Source organism: Prinia subflava, chromosome 1 (genome assembly GCF_021018805.1).
Source record: "Prinia subflava isolate CZ2003 ecotype Zambia chromosome 1, Cam_Psub_1.2, whole genome shotgun sequence".
In the NCBI taxonomy this organism is placed as follows: domain Eukaryota; kingdom Metazoa; phylum Chordata; class Aves; order Passeriformes; family Cisticolidae; genus Prinia; species Prinia subflava.
The window spans coordinates 140,498,625-140,514,626 of NC_086247.1; the positions used below are offsets into that span (position 1 = coordinate 140,498,625).

General features: G+C 39.5%; 1 protein-coding gene across 18 annotated transcripts in view; it reads right to left on the reverse strand.

Annotated features, from left to right (window-relative positions):
* Positions 1–16,002, reverse strand: part of PARD3 (par-3 family cell polarity regulator) — a 452,827-nt gene that overhangs the window by 211,309 nt on the left and 225,516 nt on the right. For all 18 annotated transcript variants that reach the window (XM_063415024.1, XM_063415043.1, XM_063415034.1 and 15 more), the window contains 2 exons: positions 14,822–14,913; positions 11,729–11,812 (listed from right to left, as the gene is read on the reverse strand). In XM_063415024.1, coding sequence (XP_063271094.1) covers positions 11,729–11,812; positions 14,822–14,913 — 176 coding nt within the window. The remainder of the gene's footprint in view (positions 1–11,728; positions 11,813–14,821; positions 14,914–16,002) is intronic.

A 16,002-nucleotide genomic window follows, 5' to 3' on the forward strand; every position in this document is an offset into this window, starting at 1 on the left:
GTTCTGATGAAGATGACATTGATCCATGGGCTTTAATTAAAATGGAAGCCACTCACGCAGGTAACTGGGAGTTGGCTCAGAAAATTTCTGCCTTCCCTGTAACTTATATAAAGGGAAAAAGAGGTGGTGCCTCCACTAAAATTATGTGGGAACCTAATACAAACAAAGAGCTCATAGAACTTCGAAAAGTAGCCAAAGAACACGGCAGAAGTTCACATATTTTTAAAAATTTCCTAGAAGCTATCTTCTCGGCACATGTTTTAATACCCCATGATGTTAAGAATATTGCTCACTGCCTCCTATCCCCGGCAGAATATATGCTATGGGAAAGGCATTGGAAAAAACAATTAAAAACATTATCAGACACATACGCTAAAGATCCTACTGGGCAAAGTTTTTCAGTTGAACAGCTGGCTGGAGAAGGCAATTTGCAGAAACCCTCAGATCAAGCTAAAACTTTGTCTGAGGCAGCAATACGAGATTTGGCTATTGCAGCTAAGACTTCCTTACTTCTTACCCCAGATGACTCTATCCCTACCCTACACTTCTCTAATATTAAACAAGGAGTAGATGAAAGCTTTATAAAATTTGTGGACAGAATTAAAGATGCTCTAGATAAACAGATAGAGAGCATAGAGGCAAGAAAAGAACTGTTATGCAAACTTGCCATGAGCAATGCTAATGAACAATGTAAAACTATTCTGAGAGCCTTACCCTTGGATACAGAACCTACCATAGAACAAATGGTGGAAAGCTGTACACGTCACCTCTCCACTGAAAACACAGTAGCCCAAGCAGTTGCTAAGGGTATTGCAGAAGGAGTTTCTGGTGCATTTGCAGTAGTGACTTCCCAAGACCAGACCCGCTGCTTCCACTGTGGAGACTTTGGACATTTTATAAAGGACTGTCCACATAGGTCACCTATGCAAATTCCCCGTAACACTTACCACAGACCCCAAAATCAGCAGCGCTTCCAGCAGCGTTCGGGAAACTGCCAGCGGAGCGTGGTCAGGCTCCACGCCAAGACAACAAATCAAAAGCCATCCAGACCCAACCATGCATCATTCCAGGAGATGCCACGTCACAAGAAGGGGATCCAACATACAGAGCAATACAGACGGGAACCCGGCGCCAGCTGGTAACTGCTTTATCCATTGACTTAAAAAAGAGGGATGTTTATCGTGTCCCTACTGGCAAGTATGGGCCAAAAGGAGGTCCTTTTGACATTTTAATTATAGGTGATACCGTTAATGGGCCGGATGAAATTTTTGTTTTTCCAGCAGTACAAACAGTGCACCCAGGTCAAGAAATCTTGGTCCAACTGTGCTGCACAGACTTACTATTTTTTCTTTTAAAGGGAACTCCAATTGCACAAGCCTTTCTACTCCCAAAAAATCACAAGGAACAGCTTCCTCTCAACCCTATAGCAATGTGGGCACAAATTTTGGGATCCAATAGGCCTACCATTGAGTGTGGCCTATCCTGCAAAGGTGAGAAGATCCACCGACTGGGACTCCTGGACTCAGGCGCAGACCTGAGCCTCATCGCACGCTCAGAATGGCCTGCAAACTGGGAACTAGAACCGGTACCAGGTATGATTTCAGGGATCGGTGGAGCCACAATGTCCATGCGAAGCAAGCACAACGTGCTCATCGAAGGGCCTGAAGGCAAGTTAGCAACTATCCGCCCATTTGTGGTAAGGGCCCCCATCACCCTTTGGGGAAGGGATGTTCTATCCCAATGGGGAGCTTCCTTACAAATTCCCAGTCGAGATTTCTAATTGGGGCCACTGAGGAGCGCACACTACCAGATACCCCTCAGCTTACCTGGAAATGCCAAACCCCAATCTGGATTGAACAGTGGCCCCTCCCTAAAGTAAAACTGTGCGCACTACAAGCACTTGTAGAAGAACAGCTTGCCAAAGGTCACATCGTCGAGACCACCAGCCCTTGGAACACCCCAGTCTTTGTACTGCAAAAGCCTGGAACGGACAGGTGGAGGCTCCTCCAGGATCTGCGTAAAATCAATGAGGTAATTGAGGATATGGGCCCCCTTCAGCCTGGACTGCCTTCACCATCGATGTTGCCTCGAGACTGGACACTTGCCATCATAGATATTAAAGACTGTTTCTTCAGCATCCCGCTGCACCCCCAGGACGCTCCAAGGTTTGCTTTTTCTGTCCCCTCTCTTAACAGAGAGGCTCCACTCAAAAGATATCATTGGCTTTTTCTTCCCCAAGGTCTCAAGGTCTCACCTACCATATGCCAATGGTATGTTGCTCGTGTTTTGTCTCCCGTTCGGAGCCTATTTCCAGATGCAATCATCTACCACTATATGGATGACATCCTGATCTGTGCATCAGACAAAGCCTACCTAGACAAAGCGGTTACAAAGACTATTGAAACCATAGAAAAAGCAGGATTCGAGATCCGTGAAGACAAAATACAGTACACCAACCCATGGACTTATCTTGGATTCCAGATCCGGGAAAGGACCATCGTACCCCAGCAGCTCGTCATCCGAGATGACCCAAAAACTCTGAGAGACTTACATAGTCTGTGTGGATCCATCAATTGGGTACGTCCTCTGCTAGGAATTACAACAGAGGACCTCGCTCCCCTGTTCAACCTTCTCCGTGGCAACGGAGACCTGGACTCTCCACGCACTCTTACAACAGAAGCCCGAGATGCCATCACCAAAGTCCAAGAAGCCCTATCTTCACACCAAGCCCATCGCTTCGAGCCTAGCCTGCCTTTCCAGTTTGTCATCCTGGGAAAAGCACCCCGGTTCCATGGACTGATTTTCCAATGGGATACTCAGCTTCGAGACCCTTTATTGATAATTGAGTGGATCTTTACAAACAACCAACCTACAAAGACAATTACCACCTTCCAAGAAATCATGGCACATCTAATAAAAAAGGCCAGAACTCGCCTCCGTTCCCTTGCAGGGTGTGAGTTCACATGCATATACATGCCATTAACCGGCGGAGACCTGGAGCATTTGCTTCAGACCAATGAAAATCTCCAGTACGCCCTAGATAGCTATACAGGCCAAATTTCCATCCATATCCCAAAACATAAACTTTTTAATATAACCTTTAATCTGACCCCAAAATTAGTACAGAGTAGAACACCTCTCAAAGCTCTAACAGTCTTTACAGACGGCTCGGGGTCATCCCACAAGTCTGTAATGACATGGAAAGACCCTAAGACCCAAAAATGGGAATCTGATGTCCAAATTGTGGAGGGATCTCCACAGATTGCAGAGTTAGCAGCTGTTGTCAGAGCCTTTGAGAAATTCAAAGACGAACCTTTTAATCTCATTACAGACTCTTCATATGTCGCAGGTATAGCTATGAGGGCAGAACAAGCCCTTCTCAAAGACGTTTCCAATCCAAAGTTACACCAATTGATTTCTGCATTAATACGTTTAATCTCCCACAGAAAACAACCTTACTATGTAATGCATGTGAGGTCACACACTGACCTCCCAGGTATCATTGCAGAAGGGAACAGGAGAGCAGATGCTTTGGCCATGGCACTAGAGACTGCTAACATCCCTGACATCTTTGCCCAGGCAAAGTTGTCACATGCATTTTATCACCAAAATGCAGCTGCCCTTATTTGAATGTTCAAGCTCTCAAAAGATCAAGCAAAAGCTATTGTTGCCACGTGCCCGAACTGCCAAAGCTACCAGATACCATCTGTGGGGACAGGAGTCAATCCCCGAGGACTTAACAGCTGCCAGCTGTGGCAGACAGATGTCACTCACTTCCCACCTTTTGGAAGGTCAAAGTATGTGCACGTATCGGTTGACACGTTTTCTGGAGCTGTGTTTGCATCATCTCATCCAGGAGAAACTACACAGCATGCCATAAAGCACTTCCTCCTTGCCTTTGCTACCCTGGGAGTACCAAAACAGATCAAAACAGATAATGGACCTGCCTATGCCTCTCGTAAGTTAAAAGAATTCTTCAGTGACTGGGGAATAGAACACAAGACAGGCATACCTGCAAATCCCACAGGACAATCCATCATAGAGAGAACACATCAAACCCTCAAAAGAGTCCTCAATCAGCAGCGAAGTGAAACAAAAATCATATCTCCAGTTGAAAGACTCTGCAAGGCTCTCTATGTCATCAACTTCCTAAATGGTACAACATCAGAGCCCGACCCTCCAGTACTTCGCCACTTCGCAAATACCACCCAAGCAAAGCTTGCTGAGAAACCACCTGTGCTAGTGAAGGACCCAGAGACTCATCAAATTTCTGGGCCTTTCCAGTTAATTACTTGGGGGAGAGGATATGCGTGTGTTTCACTACCATCTGGTCCAAGATGGTACCCAGGAAAATACATAAAACCATACCTAGGCACTACAAACACTACTCAGTCAGACACTGACAAGAGTTCTTCTGAGTTGAATACAAGACCGCCTCAAAACCAGACAAGTTCTGCCTGGAGACGAAGGCGTCGCCGAATATCCACGTACCAAAGAAAAAACCGACCCATCCCACGACAGCAGAAGAAACAGAAAAGATGAACAACATTCTGCTGCATCAGTCAAGCTATAAGCCAGACATAGCTTGAACACAAACTTGTCCTCTGAATTACATGTCATTATCTTTTTTTAGAAAATTTTTACCCCAAAAACCCCTATTATTCCCTTTCCCAACTCTTACCAAAAACCCCTAACTTCACACCCACTTACCCATCCCTTGTATAAAAAAAAGAGGGGGGAGGGGGGAAGGAACAGAGAAATGGAATGAAGGAAAAAACCCAAACCCTTTCCTCCCATCATGAAAGATAACAACTTTTTGTTTATATTCCCTATCAGAAGCCTTATCCCTGTCCAGAGATGAAAACTGGTGTTCTCCTCACTTCTGTTTGGATGCTCTTCACCGTACCGTACGCCTGCGGCTGGATTAGCCCCCAGCCTAGTCATAATGTTTGGGTAACCTTAGCAAAAACATTGAAACAGGATAACATGTGCTTATCCATGGGCAGCGTTGATAACCCACTTTCCACATGTCTAGTAGGGATTCCTTTTGTAGCAGAGGACTGGCCCGTCTATAACTCTGAGCTCCTCCGCACCACAGGTAAGAGACCCAATGCAGTAGATACTTGGGATGATTGGACAAAAATGTTACCTAATGCCCTAGAGGAACCCCAAGAATTGGACTTGCTGGGGTCCACAAAAGCAGCATACTGTGTTAAATTTTACTATAGACGCCCAAGGAATAATGGGCCAGAAACTAACCAGTTAAAAAACACATACAGAAAAGACATATCACCCATTAACAAAGCCTATAACTATCCGGATTGGTGCAATTACACCACTCGCGTGATATCTGTATCCTCTATCCATCCCAAAGTACTACCCAAAGGGATGTTTCTCATCTGTGGTGACCGAGTATGGGCTGGGATCCCCTCACGCCTGCAGGGAGGTCCCTGTAGCCTTGGGAGACTTTCTACCCTCACACCAAATATTACCTTGTTACATAACTGGAAAAAAGAAAGTGAAGCAAATCGCCACAAAAGATCCTATACAGAATTTGACGAAACCTGTGATCCCAAATTATACAATTGGAATAAACCAAAAAGAATTGCTGTCTCCCTATTCTTACCGTGGGTAGCTGCAGCTAAGGCACTTGGTGAAATAAATCACTTAGGCTGCTGGCTTAGTAAGCAAGCCAACGCTACATCTGCTGCCCTGAGTGATCTTTTAAAGGATGAGGAAACCACAAGACATGCATCTCTCCAGAACCGCGCCGCGATTGACTTCTTGCTGCTCGCCCACGGACACGGATGCCAAGACTTCGAAGGGATGTGTTGCTTCAATCTCTCATCACGCTCAGAATCCATCCATGCAAACATCCAAAAACTGAGAGAACTTGTGAAGGACTTAAAAATAGAAAAGAACCCAGACTGGGTCAATGACCTTTTTGGTCAATGGGGATTAACAGGATGGGTTGCATCTCTTGTTAAGGGAATTCTGTGGATTTTCATTGTAGTTGTCATTGTATTAGTTATGTTCTCATGCCTTATCTATTGCTTTAAAAGAACTATAGGGAACGCTTTTTTATTAAATACAGAAAGCGGAATTGTTGCAGCCGGGAAGCCTGGTAGGCTCCCGTGGCGGTCAGTTGCTTAAGGGCAGAAATGCCTAGTCATGGTGACTAGGCCAAAATAACCCTTCTCCCGCGCTTGGACCCTCGCTTATCTCCCTGTAAGACAATAGGTTACTTTGTACCCCGAACCATACCATTGGACACCTTTTCAAAACCTCTGTACCCTATAAAAACCCCACTTTCCCCCAGCTCAGTAGAAGCCGCTGTCCCTGGAACCCTTCACCGAAGAAGCTAATAAAGATTCATCTGTGGAACTCCATACGGCGCTTCTCCTCTCTCTCCCTGCGTCTGCCAAGGCACCTTAGCAAGCTTATGAGCTGAGAATCACTGCTAAAGAGCTGATCACTGCTAAGAGCTGAATATCACTATAACTAAGCTTGCTAAGTGTTGCCTGGGCCCGGGAGCTTTGCCGGAGTTGCTTGGACAGGGGGGTACGTAAGTGCTCCCCTAACCAGGACCAACCAAGGCAGCCGAGACACCGACTGAAGCTACCGGGGAAAAACAAAAATGCAGATGCATGGAAATGATGATAATTTATCTTAATAAAAACTGACAGTGAAAGTAAAAATGAAAACTGACATTGAGCATCTAGAATATGATTTGGCCATCATGGCCCATTGTATGTACACATTGAAGTTATTTATCTATTTACCTGCAAGCTAACTGTAGTGTAATCAAATCAGACAGAACAGAAAATAGCCAATTTAAATGTTTATGTTAAGTCACTAACATGAAAAGGCAAAACTAGATTAAGGTACAAAAATAAAGATTGAATGAAAAGCTGATGTGCAGCAGTTTCATGCTATGAAAGATCTCTGAAAAGTTCTACAAGAACATAAACACAGAATAAAATTCCTAGATTCACAGGTCAGAGTAGCCAAATTGGTTTCTTTGTTCAAGTTAAATTATTGTAGCTACTCAATGCTGAATTGCACATAAACTCCATTACCCAATATTGGCATCGCAGCACTGCTGTGGAGGCATTTAAATTTCATGCCTGAACCCCAGAACCAATTCCCAATCTTTGGTAACCACTCCTCAGATTTTTAGCTTGAGTAATACTTCAAATTATGCTTATAAAACTTCTTAAAGGCTGAGATCAGACAGTTTGAATTCAGATACAAGAGTGAGGGAATGGTACATTCACTCCATGGAGAATTTTTTTCCCCATACATGTGTTTTTGAAAGCCATGGGTACCCTTAAGACTTAAAGGCTGGAAATGCAGAAGAATAAATGGAGAGCAGACAGCATGGACCTCCTATTTGATCAAAGAGAATATCATCATTAGAGAGGCACCTTGAAGGCAATACTATGGATTCTCAGTATAGGCAATGGAGAATAGATATTACTTTAGTTTTCCTTGTACCTTGAGTACAAGACTAAAATTTTTACAGTGACACATGACAGGAATTTATAAACTCTAGAAAATGAAGGATACTTCCAATAAAAGAAAAAAAAGTGTTAAAAAAATTCAAATTTCTGGTTTTCTAGTAAGGGTAGTTAGGGTTTGTGTATGTTTAAATACCCACCTTCATTTGAGGTTTTTCTTTCTTTTTAACAAAACCTGTTAAAATTGTCATTTAAACTGACAAAAATTCCCTCTTTTTTTTCCTTTCTTTTGAGACTTCTTAATATTTTAAGACATTTAGGATATATAACAAACAACATTTTTAGCTGCAGGTTTTAGATGCATGGTTAATCATAGATTTTGTGGCATATTTCAACAGGAAAAAAAGCTGGCAGAGCTGTGCATATCTGTCTGTATCAAAATAACATGTCTGACACTTATTAGTGGATGTTCATTGTGGGGTTTTACATGAATATCCAAATCCTTTTTGGTTCTGCTTTACTAAGTAGACTTCAGAGCAGTCTCAGGGCTATGAGACTCCAACTTCCATATCATTATTCACAGAGATTTCTGATGTTATCTCATATATTCCTTGTGTCAATTGAATATATTCCTTGTCTCTTTCCAAAGACAGACATGGCAGATTTCAGAGGAGCAGCTAGGGTGGAGAGCTTGAGAAGATTTCAAAAGTAGAAGAGGCCATATAATGGCAAATTACACTATAATTACTGCTGAGCTTGCAGAGAACTCGGTGCATCCTCAATTAAACATCAGCAAAACATCCCACATCATCCAGGCTGCTCAAATGAGATTCTCAAGGGACTGTTTGCTCCTGTCCCTGTGCACCAAATAAGAAGGAAGGATTGGTGGTATGGCAATTTTGCACAGCGTTAGAATTTTCTTTCCTATTTTTCTCTCATTCATTTCCTCTTTTTTCTATTCTTGTCTGAACACTTTACTATTTGTCTTCTTCCTTCATTCTATTTTCATTTCCATGCCTCCTTTTCTGCTCAGCATTGCATCTAGGCAATTGTAAAAATGTGCCAGCAGGTTTGCAAACAAAACTTTTATCCTTAAAAAATGCACAACCATAAGGTGATGAATATGTATACCCTCCTCCCTTTTGATAAGGTGGACAAAAATCTGTCAACAAAATCATATGATCAAATAGGCCAATAAAAGACTGATACATTTCTAGAGGCAAAACCAGAAGGATAACAAGGAAACATATACACAGAATAAAGTTTCACCATGTCTTTACAACTCAATAGTATTTTTCCCAGAGAAATACAGGGATTTTAATTTTTAAAAAGTCTCAGTTTTATTGGATACAGAAATAATTTGTAGCATCTATGCAGATGAGGCAGGGACCTTTACAGATTTTGTTTACGCTCAAAAGCCAGTACTCAAAAGATTCTTATTCCAAACCCTCAAAAGACCATGAAAAAGTCAAGTATTTTCTCTATAGAATTAAAGAACAGAGTTATGGCACATAATTTTTTGTAGTTTTGGACTGTTTCCTTAGGGAAAGATTTTCTGTTGTGAATTTTTTGGGGGGAGAAGGCTCTTGCTTATTGCATAAGGGAAAAAAAGATGAATTGCATAATATGTTTTTTACACTTTTTCAAGTTATTGATTTAATAACCATTGCTTATTGAGTCACATTTTCAAAAGCAAAACAAAGGAACTCCAAGAAAAGTAACTGAAAATACAGTATAACTAGAACTGAACAGCAAGCAAATATAAAACAACTATGGGGCAGTGGAGTAACCTGTAGGACATATAAAATCTTTACTCAGTCCTGTGTTTGGTCTTCTATAATTAGATTTCTACTAAGCAAATCCCCTGCTCAAGTTATTCTAAGGAGGGAGTTGTAGGTTGATTGTTGCAGGGAGAATTCTTTTTTGCAGCCAGGGAGGAGCAAAGAGCAGCCGTGTACTGCAGTGAGAAGTGAGTGGGAACCAGAAGATCCCCGCCATGCATCTGCCCTCCCTCTGAATCTAGCAAAAGGAGAAGCATAAAGTGTGTCTTATCTGCTCAAAAGAAACCAGGAGGGGGGAAAAATTACCAAGTCCCCATCAATTGCTTCAAACTTGAACCTGGGTGGGTTCCTTTCCCTGGCCACACTGGAGGCAGCTGGGGGAAAATGTGTTTATCCTACCTGAAGGCATGCAGAGGTGTGGGTATGCAGACAGTAAAGCAGCAGCACAACACAAGCACTTAAAATCAATCCCAAGCAATGAACTCTGCTTTTCCTTCATTAGAACACACAGGGCATGAGAGAAAACTTTTGGAAATATTCTAGATCCTCACCAACTTTTCTCCACTTCACTTTCAAGACATGGGACCAAGTGTTTCCCCTTTTTAGCAGACTATTTTGTGGAGGGTCGAAAAAACTCAGCAACTACACAAGTGGCCCATTTCTCAATGAAGTGAGTTCTAGTATTATGAAGAAAAAGAGGATACATTTTCATATAAAAACTATTTCCGCTGTAATTTGCTTTTCCAATGTTCTGTTTTGAAACATCTATATTTAAAATTGTCTTTCCTGTAGTAAAACATTATCATATAATTTTGCATGATATAGTTAAATTTCTTTTTTTTAAATTATATATTTTATTTCTGTATTTATGGCTTTTTTCTTTAACGTGGTCTCATTATGTATGAACAGTTTAAGCTTTGCCTCAGACTTGACAACCACATTAAAAGGCTGGAAGCGAATTTTATTCAAGTTAAAATTCATATTCAAAATGTCAAAATATATATTTTAACATCAGTTCTATTAAACAAGTACTTAGTAAGCAGTTGAGATTCTTAAAGTGGTCTTTTCCTTGGCCTTCACACTGTCAAAATCCCACATAAGTGTGTGAAAATTTCAACCATTTCTAACTCTATCGGATTTACTTCAGAGTTATGTTTGAAGTATGGTTCACTCATGCCCTTTCCATCTCCACACTGAATTTACTGAATTTCAGATTATGAAGAGAAGAATTCTCCACTTAACAGAAGTTTGCTCTTAATGCTTGTAGTCCCCAGAAAAAGCAGCTTTACAGTGAAACAAATTACATTTTCTAATAATACATGTCAGTATGACTATGAAAGCACTGGGTTTTAAATAACAGCTGCAAATAAAGCTCTTATACTGTGTTTAAAATCCCATGAAGATATTTGGTATAGAAGTAAAAAACCTAAAATAATGTAGTATTTCTGAAAATAGTATATTAATATTTGAAAGATACACTTGTAGAGCAAGTTAGCTTTGTTATTTTGTTAGTTTTTATTATAAAAGTGAAATTGCTACTGAGACAACAGATATGAGAACATAAATCCCTTTTCATGTGCAAAGATTACTTTATATATATACATATGTATTTGTTCTCCTTTTCCTTAAAGAGAGAAAATACAGTGTGTATTAGAATATGCAGCACCAAAATAAAATTTGCATATATTGCTGAAAAAAATATCATTTTTCAATGTACTTAAAAGCTTCAAATCCACTACTAATTAATATAAAAATTTCACTTTTTTCTGAGATTATCTTCATGATCCTAAACACTAAAGCTCTACATTAACAAAGTAAGAATTAGAGATCATGTATTTTATTCATTAATAACATCCCCTACACTGTATTTTTTAATGTAAACTACTTCACAATTTTTTTTTTTTTTTTTTTTTTTTTTTTTTTTTTAAACAATCAAACTTCAGGAGTTTCAGCCTGTAGAACAGGTTCATTTTCCCCAAACCAGAATGTTTCAACTGGTTTTGCTACTTCATTTTAACCCCAAGAGATGGGACAACATGAAATTTTGAAAGTGTGGCGATTGTTTTCTCTCCTATTCTTAACAAGCAAAAGCCTCTAGACTTTTAGACTGGTTTAGACTCCTGCTGTTATTTGGAAACTTGTGGCGTTAAACAACACATTTCAGCGGGGAAACGTTGCACAAATATCTGCCTGAATTAGGGCAGAAGTTCATGAATTTTAGGAGTCCAAAAGGAAATGTATTTATCCTTCCCCCGAGATTAGAACACTCAATTCCAACTCCTTCTAAGCAGAGCCTTTGAACTACAGGGTCCATTCCAAGCACAGAGTCAGCAAACTTGCATTTCTTCCTTTCCTAATCAGTGAGACTGCCTCTTTAAAAACAGACAATATTCTACAGAGGGCAAAGGCACACAATACAGAAATCAGCACAACCAAGAACAAGCAGGGCAAATAACAATGCAAGTAAAATCCTCCACGATACGTTACCTTCCGCCTCGGGCACTGAAAGGCACTACATGGATCCCCAAAGGCCCGCCGTCATTGGAGACTTCTACCAGCTTTACCATTTCACTGTGAGACAATGACCAATGAGGAATGTGAACATGGACCGTGGAGGAACCAAAAACCCCACACAAACATACACACAACAACAGAACCATTCCAGAAACCAAGCCATGGTGATGAGAGCATTATTGAGTATTACGTACCTGACGATTAATCTGATGGCATGAAAGGAGATCAATCATCAAAAATAGTTCAAGCAATAGAACCAAGAGAAATCAAAGATTTTTTTTAAATTTAGCTGAATACATAAAAATAGGTCTAATCATCTCACTGTATGCCTATTGCTTTATTTCTTTCTTATCCTAAAGTTAAACTGAACATTGAGCAGAAATACCTGAAATGTCACACATCACTTTTCCTCAGAAATCCACAAGTTCATTATAGCACTAGCATGCTTTACTTTTTTATCTTAGAGTCAATGCTAAATTTTAACATTTGCTTTCCCATAATTACCTCATAATCAAATGAGAATTATTAAATTTTTAATTGGCTAAATCCTTCCAGTTTTAAAACACATTAATCTGTTTTATTGTAATTCCATTTCTTTTACTGGAAGGTTTCTGCACCTCCTTACTAAGCAAAGTTTCCAAAGTAAGATTTAACTGTAACATTCAAAACCAAGCAGACGTCCCCTGAAGCAACCATGCATCTAGGTTTCAATTATAATTTTTGCTGTAGTGAGGAAAAAAAGCAGCAGAAGAAAATACAGGTTCAGAAAGAGACATGCAAAAATTGTAGAAATAGATTTAGACCAAATCTATTAATGCGTTTGAAACATGCCCACATCTGGAGAGGTGGAATATAGCCCATGAACCATAAAGAGCTATAAATACACAAATGAGAAAATAATAGGCAAAGGCTGAACCTCTCAGTAAAACTGGAAGTGAGAGATCTGAACAGAAGCCACAATCTAAATTTGTGGCTTATGCCTCTCTCTCGTATTACATACTTTTTCCATATTTCCTGGCACTAGAGATATAAACACACAGATCATTGAAAAGCTTGTTCCTCAGAAGAATACAAATAAAATTTAATCTTGAAATAGAGCAAAGAGCAAGACAAATGCCCTGTGATAGCAGTAAAAGATTTTCTACTTCCTTCAATAAGCTCTTGATCATATGGTGGCCCTTCATGAAAGCCTGCAGCTCTCAATCTCTAATTTGAGAATAACCAGACCACATATGGTTGGGAAGTCTACACAAATCCTGGGTTACAGTTTATGTTTCTCTTATATTAAATTTTGAAATATATTTTTAAGGTAGCCTTTACATTCTCTGTATGCTTCAATTGGTGTATGAATTTTTACCTTGATTTTTAAATAACATGAATAGAAGGTCTCTATCCTTACTGTCACTGTTAGCTCAAGAAAGTAGTGCAACAACAGGAGAGCTGAGAGACTTCAGCTGAAAATGTGTTATTCTTGAGACATGGACCAATTATGAGTATTAATTATTAATACTTGATCTCAGTATTAAGACTGAGATCAATACAGCATTTCATACTGTTCCATGTGCAGTTTCTGTATAGGCTGACTTCAGTTCCTTCTCACTGTATGTTAAGGCTAAGTTTTCATTAACCGGAGTGCAAAGCAGCTCTCAGGATTCAAGCACCTCCTCCAACCTCCAAAAGGAAATCTAAAACACATTGCTTGCTATTGGTAGGCCTGTGATTCTCTAACTTTTTCTGACTTTGCTATTAGCTTAGATGAAAATTAAGGGCTAAGAAAGAGAACAAGTGAGAATCTGTGTGATGCACCTGGAACTGTGTTAGTGGAAACACAGCTTAAACTAAAAAAAAAAAAAAAAAAAAAACCCAACTTATTTTCCATATCCAGCGTACACCATTAGCTTGTTCTAGTGCTTGAGTCAGTCATTTTCCATTTGTTCAAAATTCACATTTAACATCTTTGCACTCTTTTTTCTTACACTTTTTCTTAAAAAAAAAAACTATCCCAAATTCAAATGATAAATTCTGTAAACCAGAAAACAAGAGGAAATGATCGCTTCCTAAGAGAAATTCTTTCAATCTGGCTTCCTGATTTTCTCAGAATTTTGGGCCAACTGCTTCAAACAAACATGCACAGAAGTATGAGATGAAAACAAAACATAAATGAAGTAGCTTATGATGAGAAGTCAGTAAGTTACTTAAAAGCAACACCAGGAAGCATTACATTGACAGAAGTTCTGCAAATTGTATTTAGGAAACAGCATTTGAAATTTACAATGTAACAGATTTTTGTAAATGGAACTGAGTAAAATGCATGTTCTACTCCCTAATAGATGTCACCGTGATCTTTATCTAACATCTAAACCCTCTGTCCCTAATTCATAATTTAATTAAAAAATAACAGGAGCAGATAATTTAATTTTATTTAAAATTTAAGTTAATAAATTTAAAAGATTTAATTTAAAGATAGAAGGGATATTTTCCCATTCATTCCATAACAAGGTATGGATAAGGTCTTTTCAATGAAATGCAAAAGGTCAAGTTTGCTACATCTTTGGATCACATAGAATATCATTCAGTGACTGTATTTTTAAATCAGGTGGAGCTAACAAAACACCACTTTTGATCCATTTGCTAAGTATGAGGTTTTTGACCACACAACGTGTGACCCCAACACATCTTCCTAGAGACTGTGAACTAGTGATTGGAATTAAGATTTTCCCCTTTGAAATTCTTGCCTGTTGATCTATTTGTACTAGCACTGACCCTATTCCTTCTCTCAAGTTTTCAAAGTTCCATCAAGTAAGCATCTTCTTTGAGGCAGAAAATCTACTGTAGCATCAGCCCTTACAAATGTCAAGTTTCCGATGCTCATCTTTAACACAAGCTTTTTAGTGTTTAAAATCTGTTTTAAAAAGGTCCATTGTTTAAAACCAGAATGACACATGACCTAAAAAAGACTGGCCCACTTTCTGAAAGAGCAGTATCACTCATATTATTCTGAGTACTTCCCTAGTCTGTGTTCAGTCTCAAGACTCGTTAAAACAATATGTTCTGCCAGTAACTTACTCCAGGGAAAAATTGGTAGCATTCTCCAAACCAGTGTCTGCATGTCCAACAGGCTCAACTCTGCTGTTGTCCTCCTCTGTTCGATCTTCATCCTAGATATTAAAAAAAAAATTATTTAAACCTACATTTAATTTTATTAACTCATTTTAATAATGACATTTTATCATTCTCAGATTATTGAGGTTACACATGTGCAGTGGAAATGTTGTCCTTCCACAACTACAAAAGTCTTTCCTTTTCTGTATCAAAGTGTTCTAAAACGGTTTTTGTCACTTTATGCATTTTTGCAATTATATTTATAATTTGGACAGTGTTATATCATAATTTTTCTACAGTTATACAAGCCATGCTACAGAAGCTATCACAGTCAGCATTTTTTTAAAAGGTTGACAAGCAAAAGCACAAAATCAGCTGATGGTCAGCAGCGTTTGGGGAAGCTCCTCCCAGGCTCTCCCTGGGCAGGTTACTGGGGGCTTGACTGAGCACACAAGGCAGATCACTGAGGCTCATTTGCAAACACCTAAAAACAGTATAAGAAAACGCAGCTTTTATAATTCCCTGAAGTACCAAGAGCTTTTCAAACATTTTGTCATGGCCTTTATTAATAGCTGCCAGAGAAGGCTGACATCAAAGAGCTACATGAGGCTCTAATGCTAACCAATTGATTTTATTTTTAATTTCACTTTCCAAAAAGTACATACATTATTCACCGAATGTATAACTTTAATGTCAAAGTTGTGAATGCTGTACTTCCAAGTTTAGATCACAGTAATTCAAGGACTTCCAGTAAGAACATCTAAACCCCTTCTTATGTGTATGTTAATTATTGGAAGATTATACTTTTAAATATGCATGTAATCAAACAGAAAATATTACAGAGTGTGAACAGTGGGTTTCAAACACAGATGGACTCTAGAGCCAGAGCTATCAGGTCAGTGAAATAACACATGATAAGGTTTTGAGTTTAGCACATAGAGTCAGACAACTGATTAAAGTATTTAAGAGATGTTAAAGGCAGGCAGAGACAGTTGGTAATGTCCAACTGAGATTTCCACAGGGAATCTGCAAAAGGAGGGACTGGATGCATCAGGCTTCCCTTGGGCTATGGATATGCCTTTGTGCATCCTGGAAAGCAGCATGCTTTGTGAGGCCAAACTACTTGGAAGATTGATGATCCCGTG